Source organism: Eptesicus fuscus, chromosome 4 (genome assembly GCF_027574615.1).
Source record: "Eptesicus fuscus isolate TK198812 chromosome 4, DD_ASM_mEF_20220401, whole genome shotgun sequence".
Lineage (NCBI taxonomy): Eukaryota > Metazoa > Chordata > Mammalia > Chiroptera > Vespertilionidae > Eptesicus > Eptesicus fuscus.
In genome coordinates this window covers 44,596,389-44,615,962 of record NC_072476.1, presented here as the reverse complement: position 1 = coordinate 44,615,962, position 19,574 = coordinate 44,596,389, and the positions used below count along the sequence as shown (strand labels likewise).

Below are 19,574 nucleotides of genomic sequence, written 5' to 3'. Positions count from 1 at the left end.
TTGGTCATGATGTATAATCCTTTTTATGTGTTGCTGCATTTGATTTTGTAATAATTTGTTAAACGTTTTTCCATCTGTGTTCATGAGGAATATTAGTCTGTACTTTTATTGTGATGTCTTTGGTGGTATCAGGGTAATACTGGGCTTGTAAAATGAGTTGGAAAGTGGTCCCCTCCTTTTCTATTTTCTGGAAGTATTTGTGACAGGTTGGTATTATTTTGCATTTCAGCAGCATTATATGAGAGTTCCAGTAGATCCAAATCCTTGTCAGCACTTGGTATTGTCAGTTGTTTTCATTAAAACCATTGTATTAGGTTTGTCCTGGTATCTTGTGTTTTTAATTTGCATTTTCCTAATAACAAATTATGTTGATGATCTTTTTTTAAAAAAATATATTTTATTGATTTTTTTTTACAGGGAGGAAGGGAAAGGGAGAGAGAGTTAGAAACATTGATGAGAGAGAAACATCAATCAGCTGCCTGCTGCACACCCCCTACTGGGGATGTGCCCGCAACCAAGGTACATGCCCTTGACCGGAATGGAACCTGGGACCCTTGAGTCCGCAGGCTGACACTCTATCCACTGAGCCAAACCCGTTAGGGCTGTTGATGATCTTTTTATGTGCTTACTTTCCATTGATATTATTTTTTGGTGAAGTGTCTATTCAAATCTTTTGTTTAACTATATTTCCACATTATGACAGATAAAGAAGTCCCTTTGTAGTAATATAAAGGATGATTACAGGCATGAATTCCAGCATATAGAAATGTATGGTGTTTTTTTTTTTTTTGGTTGTTTTGTTTTTGTTTTTGGTTGTTACAATGTGTGGAGGGTATTTGTTTTCTTTCTGTTGAGTTTTGCGAGTTCTTTATACAATCTCGGTGTAAGTTTTTTGTCAGATATGTGATTTACAGATTTTTTTTCTAGTACATAGCTTTTCTTTTCATTTTCTTAAGTATCTTTTGCAGAGCAAAAGCTTTTATTTTCTGATAAAGTTCCATTTATCAATTTTTTTCTTTTATTGATCTTGCTTTTGGTTTTGTATCTAATAATTTGTAGCTTAATGTAGTGTCACAAAGATTTTCTCTTTTGTTTTTTCTAATTGTTTTATAGGTTTACTAGAGGCCCAGTGCATGATTAAATCATGCACGTGTAGGGTCCCCTAGGCCTAACCTGCCATTCAGGCCATATCCACTGCCCCACAAAGCCTAGCACGTTCTGCGGACACTGCTAGCAGCCTGCTCCCCACTTTTGATGACAGGGGGTCCGTCCGGCGTGGCGGAGGCTTTCGAAAGGCCTGGTGCCGGAGTGGACAGACATCCAGCTCCCCCGCTTTCGCTCCCCGCTTTGGATGGTCCACAGCAGGACATGGGCTCGCTGCCCCAGAGGCCCCTTCTGTGCCGCAGCACAGCCATGGCGCAGATGCTGAGCTCGCGCTGCTGCTGGCGACGTGAGCTCAGCGTCCTGCTGGCCCAATCAGCCACCCTGGCCACTTCGAGTCCCGCCCCCTGCGCCTCCCGCTGGCCCAATCGTGGGCGTAGCAGAGTGATGGTAATTTACATATTACCCTTTTATTATGTAGGATGTTTTACATTTAAGTCTAAGATCCATTTTGAAGTAATTTTGTATAAGGCATAAGGTGCTGGTCAAAGTTCTTTTCTCTTCTTCTTCTTATGGTTGTTCATTTTCCCCTGCATAATTTGTTAATAACATTTTGTCACTGAATTGTCTTTGCCTTTGTCAAAATCATTTGACATATTTGTGTGGGTCTTTTTCTGGACTCTCTTTTTGGTTCCATTGATCTATTTGTCTGTCTTTATGCCAATATCATACTGCCTTAATTACTGTAGCTTTGTAAGCTTTGTAGTAAGTCTTAAGATCAGGTATTGTGAGTCTGCTTTGTCCTTTTTCATCATTATTATTATTTTTTTCTAGTTTCTTTGCACTTTCATATAAATTTGAAAACCAGCTTTTATATATCAACTAGAGGCCCAGTGCATGAATTCGTGCATGGGTGGGTCCTGCCCCGATTGGAGTTGGGGGGCTGATCGAGGTTGGGGCCGGCCGGGGGCCCGCCCTGGTCAAACTCTGGTCGAACTCCTGGTCGAGGGGACAATTTGCATATTATCCTTTTATTATATAGGAGAAAAAAATCCTGCTGGGATTTTTATAGAGATTATTTTTAATTTATAGATCACTTTGTAGAGAAAGGTCTTCTTAACAGTATTGAGTATATCTCTTCATTTTTTTAGGCCCTTTTTTAAAAATTTAATTTAAATTCTTTATTGTTTAAAGTAGCGGTCGCCAACCGGTGGTCTGTGAGGTCTGAAAGGTTGGTGACCACTGGTTTAAAGTATTTGATATGTTTCCTTTTTCCTGCATTGATCTCTTTCCAGCCACTCCCACCCCCCAGCACATGCCCTCACCTCCCTACTGTCTGTGTCCATTCATTATGCTTATATGCATGCATCAAGTTCTTTGGTTGATCTCTTACCCCTTCCTTCCCCCACTCCCCTTCCTTCCCTCTGAAGTTTGATGGTCTGTTTGATGCTTCTCTGTCTTTAGATCTGTTTTTGTTCATAAGTTTATGTTGTTCATTATATTTCACAAATGAGTGAGATCATGTGATATTTATCTTTCTCTGACTGGCTTATTTCACTTAGCATAATGCTCTCCAGGTCCATCCATGCTGTTGCGAATGGTAAGAGTTCTTTCTTTTTTACAGCAGCATAGTACTCCATTGTGTAGATGTACCATAGTTGTTTTTTTTAGGTCCTTTTTTATTTCTCATGTCAGTGTTTGCATTCTTTAGCATACAGATCCTGCACATATTTTGTTAAATTTGTACCTATAAGTATTTATAATTATAAATTTGTGTTGATGAAAATAGTACTATTTTTAAAATTTTGGTTTCTAATTGTTTGTTGCTAGTATATAGAAACACAATTGATTTTTGTACAGTATATTGATCTTGTATTCTATGACCGTGCAAACTCACTAATTAGTTATGGCATTTTTTTGGTGTGGCTTCCTGTGATTTTCTTTGTAGACAATCATGTTGTCCATGAATAGAGATAGTTTTATTTCTTCCTTTCTAGTCTTTTTAGCTTTTATATGTTTTTCTTGCCTTATTGCACTGACTAGGACTTTTAATATGATGTTGAAAATGAGTGGTATGTTTGAAACAACCTGCTTTGTTCCCAGTTTTAGAGAGAAAGCATTCAGTTTCTCATTAAGTAGGATATTAGCTATAGGTTTTTAGAAAATGCCCTTTGTTTTAATCTCTCTCCATTTCTTTCTTTTTTAAAAACTGCATTCTAAGAGCTCTCAAGTGTCCTCCACATCACTGCTTCATTTTTCATTTCAATTTCTACTTTTTCCTATGTCCTGTACAGATTTTAAGTTTTCCATTTTGTGTCACTGAAATTCTTTTTTCAACCATTTCCATTAAAAGTAAGTCTCTACTTGACTTTTAATATTTGCTTGTTCTCTATAATTTTCTGCTATTTTACAGGGTCCATATTTTTGCATTTATACAAGTAGAGTTAAAATATTTTTCTGCTTCTAACTGTAAGTAATTTTTCAGTATCTTCTAGATGATATATATTTTTTAAAGTAATACTTCTCCATATTATGTTACATTTACATTAAGTTCTGCTTAAAACGTGGTTTAATCAGTTATCATATAAAATGTGCAAAAAAAGTTGGATGAACATGATTAATTGCATATTGGCCCCTTGAGAATGATAGAAATTATTTTTTTTTTGCTAATTTAGAGTATATGAGAGGATAGCCAGTACATTATTTTAAATGCTTAATTAAGGTAATATAATAATAGCAAACACTTTTTGTGTTTATTGTTGACCAACTACTCCACTAAGTGCTTTATATCTTATAAAACCCATTAATAGTTCTACTTTCTATTTAAAATAAAATCAAGGTTTAGAGAGATTAAATAATTGGTCCATTGTTATGCAGCTAAGTAAGTGGCAGAATTGGGAATTGACACAAGTGGTCACACTCCTAAGCCATTATACTATACTAGAGGCCCGGTTCATGAAATTCGTGCACGGAGGGTGGTGTCCCTCAGCCCAGCCTGCACCCTCTCCAATCTGGGATCCCTCTCAAATCCAGGAATGCTGGCTCCCAACTGCTCGCCTGCCTTCCTTCCTGATTGCTCCTAACCGCTTCTGCCTGCCAGCCTGATCACCCCCTAACCACTCCCCTGCCAGGTTGATTGATGCCTAACTGCTCGCCTGCCAGCCTGTTTGCCCCTAACTGCCCTCCCCTGCAGGCCTGGTCGCCCCCAACTTCCCTCCTCTGCTGGCCTGGTCATCCCTAACTACCCTCCCCTGCAGGCTTGATCGCCCCCAATTGCCCTCCCTTGCAGGCCTGGTCCCTCCCAACTGCCCTCTCCTGCAGGCCATCTTGTGGTGGCCATCTTGTGTCCACATGGGGGCAGCCATCTTGTGTGTTGGAGTGTTGGTCAATTTGCATATTACTCTTTTATTAGCTAGGATAGAGGCCTGGTGCACAGGTGGGGGCCAGCTGGTTTGCCCTGAAGGGTGTCCCGGATTAGGGTGGGGGTTCCCTTTGGGGCATGGGGCGGCCTGGGCGAGGGGCCTGTGGTGGTTTGCAGGCCGGCCATGTCCCCCAGTGACTGGACCCAAGCAGGGGCCCTGGTATCTTGGATTTATTTATCTTCTATAATTGAAACTTTGTATCCTTGAGCGGAGCCAAGCCTCCTGCTTGCTCCGTGGCCGCAGCCATTTCTGTTGGGACTTACATATCTTCTACAATTGAAACTTCGTAGCCTTGAGTGGAGGCCAAGGCAGTCCAGGGCTGTGGAAGCTTGGCTTCCTCCATCGCCGGGGGCAACTCAAGCCTCCTGCTCTCTCCAGCTCCATGGCTGCTGCCATTTTTGTTGGGATTTATTTATCTTCTATAATTGAAACTTTGTAGCCTTGAGTGGAGTCCTGGGCCGGCCAGGGTAGGCAGAAAGCTTGGCTTCCTCCACTGCCAGGGAAACCCACGCCTCCTGCTCTCTCCGTGGCTGCAGCCATCTTGTTTGGGTTAATTTGTATACTTGCTCCTGATTGGCTGGTGGGCGTGGCTTGTGGGTATAGCAGAGTGATGGTTAATTTGCATATTACTCTTTTATTAGGACTAGAGGCCCAGTGCATGAAATTCGTGCACTTGGTGGGGTCCCTCAGCTCGGCCTGCACCCTCTCGCCATCTGGGAGTCCCATGGGGAGCTGGCCTAAGCTGTTAGTCGGACATCCTTAGCGCTGCCGCCATTGCGCTCGCCAGCTGTGAGCCTGGCTTCCGGTGCACTGACCACCAGAGGGCAGCTCCTCCGTTGAGCGTCTGCCCCCTGGTGGTCAGTGCGCATCATAGCGACTGGTCGTTCTGCCGTTCAGTTGATTTATATATTAGCCTTTTATCATATAGGACTACTGCCTAAATGTTACCTGCAAAAATTTTTTTTGTATTCGATATTATTAAGGGTGGTTTACGTGTGTGTGGTTCATATTTTTGAAAAGGAAGGAAATAAAACTTTAGAAACTGTAATTTTATCATGATAACCCAAGCAGTCCATGGTGAAGCTGAGATGGGAATCACATCTGTCTATCTCTTAAGCTTTGTTCCTTTTATATCATGCTACCTCTGGCAGTTATGATGTTATCTTTCTCTTTTATCCTAATAACTGTTTAGGATATGGTGACTAAAAATATTCATGTGTGAAAATAGGTCATGTCATTTAAATTATAACAAAATATATGTCAATGATTTATTATATAATGAACAAAAGGTATATTTACAATGACTGACTGATGTTTTAATGGTAACTTAGGGGTTCGCTCATGTGAACTGTCTAGGTGGTACTTGCAGTGGAAGACCTGTGGGTAATAATTCTAAATTCAAAGAGTCAGGTTGAATTAAATGATAAATTAAAAAATCAACAGGTGCTTATGTTTAATTCAGTTTTTAAAAACACCTCTTTTCATCTTTTATTATTTGAAAATTAATTTTAGTGATAGCTTTCTACAGGATATGATTGAAGGGATTTTTATATTTTATTTCGTCTCACTCTCTTGTTTTAAAAAATAGATTTTTTTCTTAACCTCTTTGTAGACATGAGACTGAAATGTCACTACCACTTATTATAATTTGTATGCTCTTTTTTTTTAAATCAGTGTTGACTCTACCATCAGAGTTCTTGTAAAAGGGTTTTCCTATTTGATTTTTGTTATAATGCCTTTCTGGTCATGATATTTATTAAATCATGAATCCCATTTCAGAAAGAACTTCAATGCTATGTTTAATATTACTCTTGAAACTCTATTTATAAATTCTTTATATATATATATTTCTACTAAACTAAATGTACAGACTTACATGTTAAATATTATTGACATACATCTTTTTTTCCTGAGACCATAAGGAAAATTATTGTATTCTTTTTATATAATATTTTTTTCCAAAATATTTTTACGTTTCTAAGCTAACTTTATTCTTTATTTAGTATCAGATATGATAAGTATCAGATATAATAAGTATATATAAGGCACATTTAAGCACTCTGAGTAACCAGCTCTTTAAAGACTACATGCACTGATTCCCTTTCTTAAATGCATTTATGTGTATTTGTTAGGGAGTTTTTAAATATAAATTTGACAATTACATTTGTTTGAATGTTCAAAATGTGTTTAAAGTGATTTTATCCTGTTAAGAGTAGTCATAACTTTACCAATTACATGGCAAATTTATTCATATCTTCTCACCTATATATATATAAATCCTAATATGCAAATAAACTTAACGGTGGAACAACCGAACAACCGGTTGCTATGATGTGAGCTGACCACCAGGGGGCATGCGTGGAACATGGTGGGTGTTGGCAGCAGGCAGCAGAGCGCAGAAAATGGGCGTCAGCCGCAGTGGAATGGTAGAGCAGGTGAGCGGGGGCGCCACACCAAGGCGGGGTGCCGGTCATTATCATTGGGGCGAGCCTCTGGTGGTTACTGAAAATTCTTTGTTCCCACACGCCATGGTCCCCACTGGCGCTAGCACCTGCCACTGGCACCAGCCCCACTCGCACCTGCTGCTGGTGCCAGAGCCGCTGCTTGCACCTGCTGCTGGCACCCAGCACTGGCCCCATTAACAGGTGCGAGCAGCGGCTGCCGGCCCTGATCGCCCCTCAGGGCTTCTCCACCTCCCCCTGTTCCTGAGGGGCGATTGGGACAGCAGCCCCCTCTTGCACCCGCTGACGGCGCCAGCCCCAATCGCTGTACGCCATCAGCGGGTGCGAGTGGGGCCGGCGCTGTTAGTGTGTGGGAGCAGTGGCGGTGGGAGCAGGGCTGCCAGCAGACAGGGGACCTAGGGCCGTGGTGGGATGGTCTGGGCGGGGGCGCGGAGGATGGGCCGAGACCCACCCCTGTGCCCACTGCAGCCTCGTGGCCTACAGTTCCTTTCAAGGTGCACGAATTTGTGCACTGGGCCCCTAGTTTCATTATAAAGTGAAATTTCATCTTATTTTCTCGTAGATTCTTGAGAAATCTACATTTAAAAATGGATGGCCATTGTTATTAAGATAATATATTCTTATAACATTCTTAAAAAATATCCTTGTTAAAGCCATTATATGATTAACTTTATTAAGTGTAACAACTAATTATTTGCTTCATTAATTGTTAAATACCTGTATTTTATATAGTGTATAAAAATTAGAAATTTGTATTTGACATTTAAGTGCTTCTTAACATTATCTTCTGCATTCATAGGAAACTTATTTTACAATAATTATATCCCCATACAACTCAAGTTTTTGCCTCCTTTGTTACTTTAGTTATTATTAGTATGCTATGAATCAAGTAAAAGACGGTACAGCCGCTGAAACTGGTTTGGCTCAGTGGATAGAGCATTGGCCTGCGGACTGAAGGGTCCCAGGTTCGATTCCGGTCAGGGGCATGTACATTGGTTGCGGGCACGTCCCCAGTCGGGGGTGTGCAGGAGGCAGCTGGTCGATGTTTCTCTCTCATCGATGTTTCTAGCTCTCTATCCCTCTCCCTTCCTCTCTGTAAAAAATCAATAAAATATATTTAAAAAAAAAATAAGACGGTACAGCCATTTAATTACTATCCATAACAAAATAGAGAGTATTTTCATGACTTGGAAAGTGCCCACTTTCAATTCTTTTCCATTACCATAGATTGGTTTTGTTTGTTCTTGGACTTAATATAAATGGACCCAAATAAATGTGGCTGGCTAATATCTCAACATTTAAAACATTTATTATTTATCCATGTTGTTCCTTGTATTGGTAATTTTTTGGTTGCTGAGTCGTATTCCATTGTATGAAAATACCACAATTTATTTATTCATACTTTTATAGATGGACATTTGGGTTGTTTCCAGTTTCTGGTTATTATAAATAAGACTGCTATGAACACTTGTATACAACTTTTTCTGTGGACATATATTTTTTTTTCTCATGGGTAAATATCTAGGAGTTGGATTGTGGATCCCTCAAGCCAAATCTGAGTGTTTGTATTTGACTTTCAGCCATCCTATGCTGCATGGATTGGGAAAAATCAAATAAATGTGCATCTCTCATCTTGCGTGGGATTCCTTCCTTCTTTTATAAGTCAAATTCTCTGCCTGGAGAACTTAGTCATTCTACAATGCCTTCAAATTATTGTTTTTTAAAAATATTTGTCTAGAGGCTATAATTTTTATTTGTAAGGAGGTTAATGTAAACTACTTCCTACTATTACCAGAATAGAAACTCTAAAAGTGATTATTTTAAATTGTTAAATCTGATTCTATCCCTTCTCTGCTCCAAACCCACCAAAGGCTTTCCATGTCCCTTACGATCTTCCAATTGCATTTAAGGCCTTACATGATCCACTCTTATAATTGCCTTTAAGACCTTAGGTGCTCTATAATCCCCTTTATACCCCTCCGTCCACTACCTATCTTCTTGACCTTCATCTTTTAGCATCCTACATCTGGCTCAGTTTGGATACTTGAATCTCCTTATTTCAAATGTTCTTTTCCTGGATTTTCATATGGCTGCTCTTCCTTATCTTCTTCAGCTCTTTGTTTAAATGTCACATTGATCAGTGAGTCTTGCCCTGGTTATCATAATGAAAAGTGCCCCCAACTCTATGGTTCTTTCTGTTTTCTTTTTTAAAAAATATATATTTTTATTGATTTCAGAGAGGAAGGGAGAAGGAGTGAGAGATAGAAACATCAATGATGAGAGAGAATCATTGATTGGCTGCCTCCTGCACGCCCCCTACTTGGGAACAAGCCTGCAACCCGAGCATGTGCCCTTGACTGGAATCGAACCCGGGACCTTCCAGTCCCCAATCCAATGCTCTATCCACTGAACCAAACCAGCTAGGGCTCTATGGTACTTTCTTCATTTTTCTCCATAAAATTTATTATCTGGCCCACTATATATTTTACTTATTTATTTTTTTATTGTCTGTCTCTACTACTAAACAATAAGCTTCACAAGGGCAAGAATTTTTGTCTGTTTTGTTCACTGCTGTATTTCACTGCTTTAAGTGCCTTTGGGATATAGTGGGCTTATAAAAATAGTTGTTGAAAGAATAAATAGCAATATCCGTGCTTTATAAATTGTCCTATTTAAAGTTTAGTTTCTTAGGTTTTCTTATAAAATGATATTTATATGTATTGGTAGAGATAAGAACAGTAAAGAGAAGAGGGTGTGGATTGTATTTTATATTTCCTAGTTGTTTTTTTAAAAAAATGTATTTATATTGATTTCAGAGAGGAAGGGAGAGGGGAGAGAGATAGAAACATCGATGAGGAGAAACATTGATCAGCTGCTTCCTACACACCTCCTACTGGGGATCAAGCCTGCAATGCGAGCATGTGCCCTTGACCGGAATCGAATCCGGGATCCTTCAGTCTGCAGCCCGAGTCTCTGTCCCCTGAGCCAAACGAGCTAGGGCTATTTCCTAGTTTTTTTGTGTGTGTTTTTATTTTGGTTGTACTTTAAGCCTTTTGTGGTTCACCTGTTTCATGACTTGAATTTTGCTGGAATACTAGATTCAGTCATTTACAGCTTGTCCTCTTTAAAAGTGGGAATATGCCAGTAGAGAGAATTGCTTTAGCTTGAATCAGATTCTCAAGGGGGAAAAAGTGACATCATTAGCTGTTGATGCAGCAGTCAATTTAAAGAGGTTTAGATCCAAGAGACCTTGATCAATCTTATTTGACACTGAAATGTATTCTCTGCTTCATACATAATTAGCTAAAACCAGAACCATTAATAAATTAAATAAAGATTTCACTAATGCCAAAGAACTGTGCTAGTAGCAAAATTACTCTTATTATGTCATACTATTCAAAGATGTGTACTTGCTAAATAATTTTGATGTACCTTTTCAGAGTGTTGCCAATTGTGAGAGCATTAGTTGAATTATATTTCAGTGTCCTCAAACTTGTACTGTTAGCTTCATATATTCTTGGTATATAAAGAGGTAGCAAACAGTTTGAAGGTTGATTCATCGATGTTTTCCCTCAACACCTTACAACTTGGATATCAAGACCATGATTAAGGCCCTAGCCGGTTTGGCTCAGTGGGTAGAGCATCGGCCTGTGGACTGAAGGGCTCTGGGTTTGATTCCAGACAAAGGCATGGTCAGGGGCACATGCCCATGTTGTGGGCTCTATCCCCAATAGGGGGCGTGCAGGAGGCAGCCAATCAATGTTTCTCTCTCATCATTGATGTTTCTATCTCTTTCTCTCCCTCTGCCTTCCTCTCTGAAATCAATAGAAATATACTTAAAAAAGAAAAAAGACCATGATTAGGTATTTTGGTCAAGTCAGTGGGTTAAGGAGTATAATTCAGTTCCATGCCACCCTAGCAGTAAGACTAGGTTGACTTTTTTGTTTTGTTAATCCTCACCTGAGGTTATTTTTTCCCCCCGTTTATTTTTTTGAGGGAATGGAAGGGAGGGGGAGAGACAGAGAGAGAAACATCGATGCGAGAGAGACACATCAATTGGTTGCCTTCTGAACATGTCCCAAAGTAGGCTGGGATCGAGCCTGCAGCTGAGATACATGCCCTTGACTGGAATCAAACCCGCAACCCCTCCATTTGAGGGCCGATACTCTAATCACTGAGAAAAACCATACAGGGCCTACATTGACTTTTGTGACATCTAAACTTGAGGGTAAAAGTTAAGAAGTATCTCTAAGTTGTGATATTTGTAATAAAACATTTGTACCTCTTACGATTTGATGTAGCAGCGGTGTTAAAAAAAAAGACATTGGTTCAGTTACATTTGGATTTTTAAAAAATATATATTTTGCCCTAACTGGTTTGGCTCAGTGGATAGAGCGTCGGCCTGCAGACTAAAGCGTACCAGTTTCGATTCTGGTCATGGGCATGTACCTTGGTTGCGGGCACATCCCCAGTGTACACAGCTTTGTATAGATGTATGTTTTAATTTCTCTTGGGTAATACTTAGGGGTGAGTTGACAGAGTTGTAGGGTCGGTGTTTTATAAGAAACTGCCAGACAGTTTGTACTATTTTACATTCTAATCAGCAATTTTTTTACATCCTGGCCAGCACTTGGTATTGCCATTCTTTTAAATTTTAGAATTTTAATGTGTGTGAGGATATGGAACATAAGGATGTTGAACATCATTTTTTGTGTGTGTTTATTGGCCATTTGTATATTTCTTTTGTGAGTTATCTGTTCAAATACTTGCCCATTTTTTGTCTATATTTCTTTGTCTTCTTATTGAGTTGTAAGCACTCTTTATATAGCTTGGATATAAGTTCTTTGTCAGGTATATGTATTGTGAATATTTTATCAGTCAGTGGCTTACCTTTCCTTTTTTTTAGTGGTGACTTTTGAAGAACAGAATTTTTAATTTTGATGAAGTCCAGTTTATGGTTTATGATTTTAATATTCTAGCTAATACCTATCTCAAGATCACAAAGATTGTCTTTTGTGTTTTCTGCTAGAAGTTTGAAGATTTTAGTACTTACATTTAGTCTATGTCCATTTTGAGTTCATTTTTGTGTTTGGTGTTAGGTAGGGTTGCTGTTCATTTTGTTCCCATGTAAGCATCTAGTTATTAGATGCTAGTAGCTAGCTCCAGCATCATTTTCCTTGGCATCTTCACCAGGAGTCAATTGATGGGTATAAATGTCTATCCTGTTGCCAGTGCCACATTGTCTTTATTGCTGTAGCTTTATAATAAATCTTAGATATAGGTAGTGTAGCTTCTCCAACTTAAAAAAAAAAATTGCTTTGGCTTTTCTAGGTCTTTGCATTTCCATTTAAATTTTAGAACCAGCTTGTCATTTTCTATAAAAAGTGCCTGCTGGGAATTTAATTGGATTGCCCTAAATCTGTAAATCACTTTTGAAAGAATTGACATCTTAACAATACTGAGACTTTAAATTCATGAACATGGTATATGTCTCCTCATTTTTTGATATATTATATCACAATTGTTTTATACATGTTTTGTCTTCATTACTAGACTTGGAGCTTTTGGGTCAGAGATGGTAAGTTTATTGATTTTATTGTCCCTAGCATCTAAAGATGTTAGGTCCATACTCTTATGGTTTTTCTCCTTTCTGGCTGCTGCTTTTAGTCACATTTGCTACTTTCTCCTTGTTTCCACAACCTCTAAATTTTGCATTGTGACAGAACTCATTTGCCACTTTTTGGTGATCTTAATTTTGATATCTTGGTGAAGATGCTGTTTGTTTTCCCCATTGCATCATTACTTTTTCTTTTGTAACTAAAAAACCATTGTGGGTAGATACCTGGTGACTCTGCATTCCACATCAAACTTGCACCACTTAGATTTAGTATCCTTTGCTGATTCCTACTTGGATCAGTTTCTTACAACTTTTTGATTTTGATATAATTTCAAAATTAGGTAAAAGTTGCAATAATAATATAAGGAACTTCCATATATAGAGTGTCCCCAAAATATGTAGGCACACTTTTTTTTTTTGGTAGCTATAGGATTTTGATTAGTTTTCCTGAGTAACAATGATATGAAATGTTTCTATTTACTTCTTAGTTGATACCTGATATTATGTTGTCTTGTTTTCATTTTTCTAAAATTTCTTTATTGATTAAGGTGTTACATATGTGTCCTTATTCCCCCATTACCGCTCCCTCCCCTCCATTTCCCCCACTCATGCCCTCACCCCCCTGTTGTCTATGTCCATTGGTTAGGCTTATATGCATGCATACAAGTCCTTTGGTTGATCTCTTCCCCTTACCCCCACCCTCCCCTACCTTCCCTCTGAGGTTTGATGGTCTGATTGATGTTTCTCTGTCTCTGGATCTGTTTTTGTTCATCAGTTTATGTTGTTCATTATATTCCATAAATGAGTGAGATCATGTGATATTTACCTTTCTCTGACTGGCTTATTTCGCTTAGCATAATGCTCTCCAGTTCCATCCATGCTGTTGCAAATGGTAAGAACTTCTTTTTTACTGCAGCATAGTATTCCATTGTGTAGATGTACCACAGTTTTTTAATCCACTCATCTGCTGGTGGACACTTAGGCTGTTTCCAAATCTTAGCTATTGTAAATTGTGCTGCTATGAACATGGGGGTGCATATATCCTTTGATTGGTGTTTCTAGTTTCTTGGGATATATTCCTAGAAGTGGGATCACTGGGTCGAATGGGAGTTCCATTTTTAGTTTTTTGAGGAAACTCCATACTGTTCTCCACAGTGGCTGCACCAGTCTGCATTCCCACCAGCAGTGCACGAGTGTTCCTTTTTCTCCTCATCCTCGCCAGCACTTGTCATTTGTTGATTTGTTGATGATAGCCATTCTGACAGGTGTGAGGTGGTACCTCATTGTCATTTTGATTTGCATCTCTAGGATGATTAGTGACTTTGAGCATGTTTTCATATGTGTAGGCACACTTTGAATAGTTATTAATTCCAATGTTTCTTTCTTTTCAGATTTAACCCATTAAGAATTAAAGTGTGTATACATTTTTTGGGGATACCCTGTATTCTTTACTCTAATTCACTAAATTTAAAAAAATATATATTTTTATCGATTTCAGAGAGGAAGGGAGAGGGAGAGAGAGAGAGAGAAACATCAGTATGAGAGAAAATCATTGATCAGCTGCCTCTTGCATGCCCCACACTGGAGATTGAGCCTGCAACCCTGGCATGTGCCCTGATTGGGAATCGAACCGTGACCTCCTGGTTCATAGGTTGATGCTCAGCACTGAGCCACACTGGCTGGGCCAATTCACTAAGTTTTTACATTATTAATCTGTTAAATGGTGATAATAAGAATAGCTTTCTCAAGTAGTATTGGTTTTGTCTCCTACTTTCACTGAAAAGAGTTTGTTTTGTTTCTCTTACTGTTCTGTGTAACTGTAAAGTGTTCTTTCATAACTCTAGTTATTCTTTCTATATTTCTTCATTTAAGGTTTCTGAATACTGGTCATTTTCTGTAAATTTTTGTGTGGGTCTGTATATATGCATATACCTACATTTGAGCTTAGCAGTGTTATTTTTCTTTTCAAATGAATCTTTCATGTGATCTTGGGACAAATATTTTTTAAATCACAAAACTCAATAGCAAAGCTATGAAATTAAAGAAAGCCAATCCACAAAACTCTTTTCAGTCATGACTTTAAAAAAAATTACCTTTTCTTGTGAGTGTTCTTTGATTCATTTCAATTCAATTCAATCTACATATATATAAAAGCCTAAGTGACCGTTATGATGGGTCGACCAAACGACAGGTCGACCGGCCGGTAGCTATGATGTGCACTGACCACCAGGGGGCAGATGCTCAATGCAGGAGCTTCCCCCTGGTGGTCAGTGCACTTCTACAGCCAACCTTCCGTGGCTGGCCAACCTCCTGCAGTCCCTCCCCCTGGCTGGCCAGCCAGCCTCCCGTGGTCCCTCCCCCAGGACTGGGCGAGACGGCCCTGATTGGCCCCCATCGCTGGCCAGGCCAAGGGACCCCACCCGTGCATGAATTTGTGCACCAGGCCTTTAATTTATATATAAAGTGCCTACTCTATTTGAAAGTTACTATAGAAAAAAAATAGGTGATCAAAATGCCTTATATTTACAATGCTTTGTAATTTCCAAAATACTTTGAATATGGGAATTTAATTTTTTATTTGATATTACCAATAACTTAGAAAAGTAGATAGTTCAGGTAGATTTATTTCTATTTCATATGAGTAAATTGAGAGTTTAGAAGGTTGTGATTTAACCAGGGTTAGGTAGCTCGTGAGTGCAGCTTAAGCATGAACCAAAGTGTAAGCTTTAAGTTCTTTTTAATTCCCCCATATACCTCTATGCAGTGACTAAGCACATATTAATTTATGCAAAATCTCACCACAATGGGGTATGCTGTTCACTTAAAGCAATATTTATCTTCATCATTTATCTTAAGTGCTTACAAGACAGGGATAGAATCAGTTAAATTAGATCAAAGCAGTGTCATATAGGTTCATATGAATTCCTAGAAGATGACACGTATATATGCTTGTACTGTATATATGAGAGTGGTTATGTCGTGTTTTTCCCCCCTGTTTTATTGTAGGCTCTGTTGTATGTAACTGTTGAAAACAGTGGTGGGCTGGTATTAGAGACTTATGGTAATCAGTGTTAAAGTTCAATGCATTAAGGATCCTTACTTAACATGCACTATTAAATTGATATTTTACTTGTGGTGTTATGGATTATGTTTCTGCAACATCTTCCCCATAACTTCTAAAAAGTTCAGTGCCAGAGAGAACAGAACTGTATCTTTATTTTCACATCACATCCTCTCTCGAATAGATAATACTTCCATTGCTCTCTTTCCAATTTGGCTTTGAGTCACTGCTGTGATTATAACTGTTGAACAGGCTTTCAAGTTAGCAATTAGTATTCTGGTTAAGTAAAAATTCTTCTGAGGCTGCCATTCTTACCAATGCAGCTAAGGTAGTTGACTAAATCGGAGTCAGGTTGTCAGAGGCATGTGACAATTGCATTTCATAATACTTCCCTAAATAATGATACTTGAGCTTTACTGGAAATTAAATGTAAAATTTTATACTCATAGTTCTGAGGTTGGAGAAGCCAATAATCTGTCAAGTTCAATAAAGCCACATTTATGCTGCTTTAACCTGTCTTTACTATGTTTGCCTTACTTGATTAACTTTTGCTGTTGTGCTAATTAATAAATTCAAAGGAAATATTCTAATTAGTTTGTGTCATAACTGGGAACCATAGTAAGTTAGAGTACTTTAGAAAGCATGATAATCTATTGGGAAACACCTGCTCACTAGTAGATAGCAATTCTTTGCCTGGCTCTAATCCAGTCTCACTAACTGTGTCTAAATGTGTGAACTTCTTACCATCTGGGTACTTCAATTTCCCTCTAAATTAAGAAAAAAAACCTCTTCCTTGTGTTCTACCTAATACAAGGAGTTTTGAAAGATAAAGGAAGGTCATTGAAGTGATTATGACCAGCATATACTATTTACTAGTTAAAATTCATAACTATTTAAAAATCATTGGCTTTGAAATATACTATTTTAAAATAGTAATGTACTATTTAAAAACCATTGACTCTCTTAGTGTGCTTTATTGCTTAATCTTGGAATTTTTATTTTTAGAACAGATTGTATTTAAAGACTAGTTTTACTGTTGAATTTGACAGGCATGGCATGAGGCCAATATAATGAGCCTGAAGGAAGAATTTGCAGAGTATGCAGGTTAAAGGAGCTCTGGAGCTGTCTTTCCATGAAGTCCAGGCTATCTGTATTCACTCCTGCTAAGTGGAGATTTGCTTAAAGTTGTGTGTTTTCTTCCTTCTGTATCATCTGATTCTAATCTGCACTTCTCTTTTACAGCTAGAGACGGTTGGATGGCAGCTTAACCTTCAGATGGCTCACTCTGCTCAAGCAAAACTAAAATCTCCTCAAGCTGTATTACAGCTAGGAGTGAGCAATGAAGATTCAAAGGTAAGAAATAGCTTATTTTGTAAGGTGCCTTTCTTGCAAGAACATTTCTTAATGTCTTCTTTTAAATTCTGCAGTGGAAAAAAATTGGTAGTAACCATATAAAATTATAATTTTAACATCTTGGGTATTTGTGGATATTCCTGGGTGTTTTGTGGTTTAGGCTGAATACATATGGTAGAGGGAATATTGTTGTTCAGCCAATACTGGAATATGAAGATGATCTGCGTTGTGTTTGTGTTTTTGTAGTAGGTGTGTGCATATGTTTAGATTTCAACTCTTGCAAAATAGAATTTTGGATTAGTTTTGTACTGCATGGTGATTTCTTCTTTAATATTCGTTTCAGAAAACTTGGGTGTGTTTTCAAAGGTTAAAGAGTTTTATGGAATAGTTTTTCTTACTATAGCATAGAGAGAAATGTACCATATTTTCCGGCGTATAAGACGACTTTTTAACCCTGGAAAATCTTCTCAAAAGTCAGGGGTCATCTTATACGCTAGGTGTCATCTTATAGGGCGGGTATATCCCAAACTCTATATTTTAACTGTAAAAGTTGGGGGTCGTCTTATACGCCCAGTCGTCTTATATGCCGGGAAATACGGTATATTTCAGATACAATGAGAACTGTTTTTATATTTTTAAATTATAATCATCTTTTTAAAATAGGAAAGGAGGAGTGACCTTTCCCCCTCACCCCCAAACAAATGAGACGTTGTCTCATTTTAAGACATAAAATAGAAGTGAGAATGAGGTAGAAAGAACTGAGGAAGGAGAGATTAATATCGCTGCATGTGACCAGAGAATAATGGAAGACACATGATTATTTAGAACATTTGAAGGATATTGAAGGATGGGAATATTATGACTTATTTGTTAGCACTTCCATTATTTATCATGTCATACACATTTCTGTCTTCCTTAAGGACTGGGTCCAGTGCCTCGCCCAGGTTACATGTCTACAAAATTTTACTAGGTCTTGTACTTGATCGTTAGCATGGTCTTTGTTCTCGGGATTGAAAATTTAAACACAATTCAATTAAAATTAAACAAGGATTAACAAGATTGAATTGGGTCTTTTTAAAACATTTTTATTGGATTTATTGGGGTGATATTGGTAAATAAAATTATACAGTATAGCTTTTAAGTGTACAGTTCTATAATACATCATCTGTATCATCTGTATATTGTATTGTGTGTTCACCACCCCAAGTCAAGTCTCTTTCCTTCACCATTTGTCTCTCCTTTATCCTTGTTCTATCTCCCTCCACCTCTGCCCCTCTTTCCTCTGGTAATCACCATTCTGTTGTCTGTCTATGAGGTTTTTGTTTTTGTTTTAATCTTTTCAAACTTTTTTTCACCCCAACCCACTCAATCCCCTCTCCCCTCTGGCAGCTGACAATCTGTTTTCGGTATGTGATTCTGTTTCTATTTTGTTGTTTCTTTATTTTAGTTTTTTAAATTATTCTTTATTGTTGAAAGCATTACATATGTCTGCATTTTCCGTCCATTGACCTCCTACAGCCCACCCCTAGCCTTCCCTCTTCAGCACCCTGTTGTCTGTGTTCATGGGTTATGCATATATACATACAAGGTTTTTGGTTGATTACCTCCCACCTACCCACCCTCTCCAGCCTTCCCTCTGAGATTCTGCACTCTGTTTCATGCTCTGAATCTCTGGATCAAATCCGTTCATCAGTTTATTTTGTTACTTAGATTCCACATATGAGTGAAATCATATGGTACTTGTCTTTCTCTGACTGGCTTATTTCACTTAGCATAATGCTCTCCAGGTCCATCAATGCTGCTGCTTGGGGCAAGATTTCCTTCTTTTTTTTGACCGAGTAGTATTCCATTGTGTAAATGTACCACAGCTTTTTTATCCACTCAACCATTGATGGATACTTGGGCTACTTCCAAATCTTGGCTGTTGTAAATAACACTGCAATGAACATAGGGATGCATAAATTATTTGATTTAGTGTTACAAGTTTTTCATGGTTTCTTTGTCCTTCTCCATGATGTTGAGTATCATTATAACCATTACTTTGAACTTTATCCTATACTAGAGGCCTGGTGCATGGATGTGTGCACTGGTGGGGTCCCTCGGCGTGGCCTGTGGGGATTGGGCCGAAACCAGCAGTCCTATGCCACCTGCTGCTCCTGCCTGCCGCTCCCGCTCATCCTGGCCCCGTTGTGCCTGCTGCAGGTTCGCACACAGTCCCTATTGAGAGAGGCTTGTGCTGCCGCAGCAGCGTTCGCTAGCTGTGAGCCCTGCGTCTGGCGACCGTTGGTCACCTAAGCGGCACTCCTGCTGTGGGAGCACACTGACCACCAGGGGCAGCTCCTGCATTGAGCATCTGCTCCCTGGTGGTCAGTGTGCATCATAGTGACCGGTCAACTGGTTGTTTGGTCATTTAGGCTTTTATATATGTAGATATATATAAAACATATATATCTACATATATAAAAGCCTAATATGCTAAGTGTCTGGCTCGACCAGTCGCTATGACGCACACTGACCACCAGGGGGGCATACATTCTGACTGGTAGGTTAGCTTGCGG

General features: G+C 38.8%; 1 protein-coding gene across 6 annotated transcripts in view; it reads left to right on the top strand.

Moving 5' to 3' along the window:
• The window catches only part of COMMD10 (COMM domain containing 10), a 144,703-nt gene that overhangs the window by 8,117 nt on the left and 117,012 nt on the right, over window positions 1–19,574 (top strand). For all 6 annotated transcript variants that reach the window (XM_054714980.1, XM_054714975.1, XM_054714977.1 and 3 more), the window contains one exon: window positions 16,906–17,016. In XM_054714980.1, coding sequence (XP_054570955.1) covers window positions 16,906–17,016 — 111 coding nt within the window. The remainder of the gene's footprint in view (window positions 1–16,905; window positions 17,017–19,574) is intronic.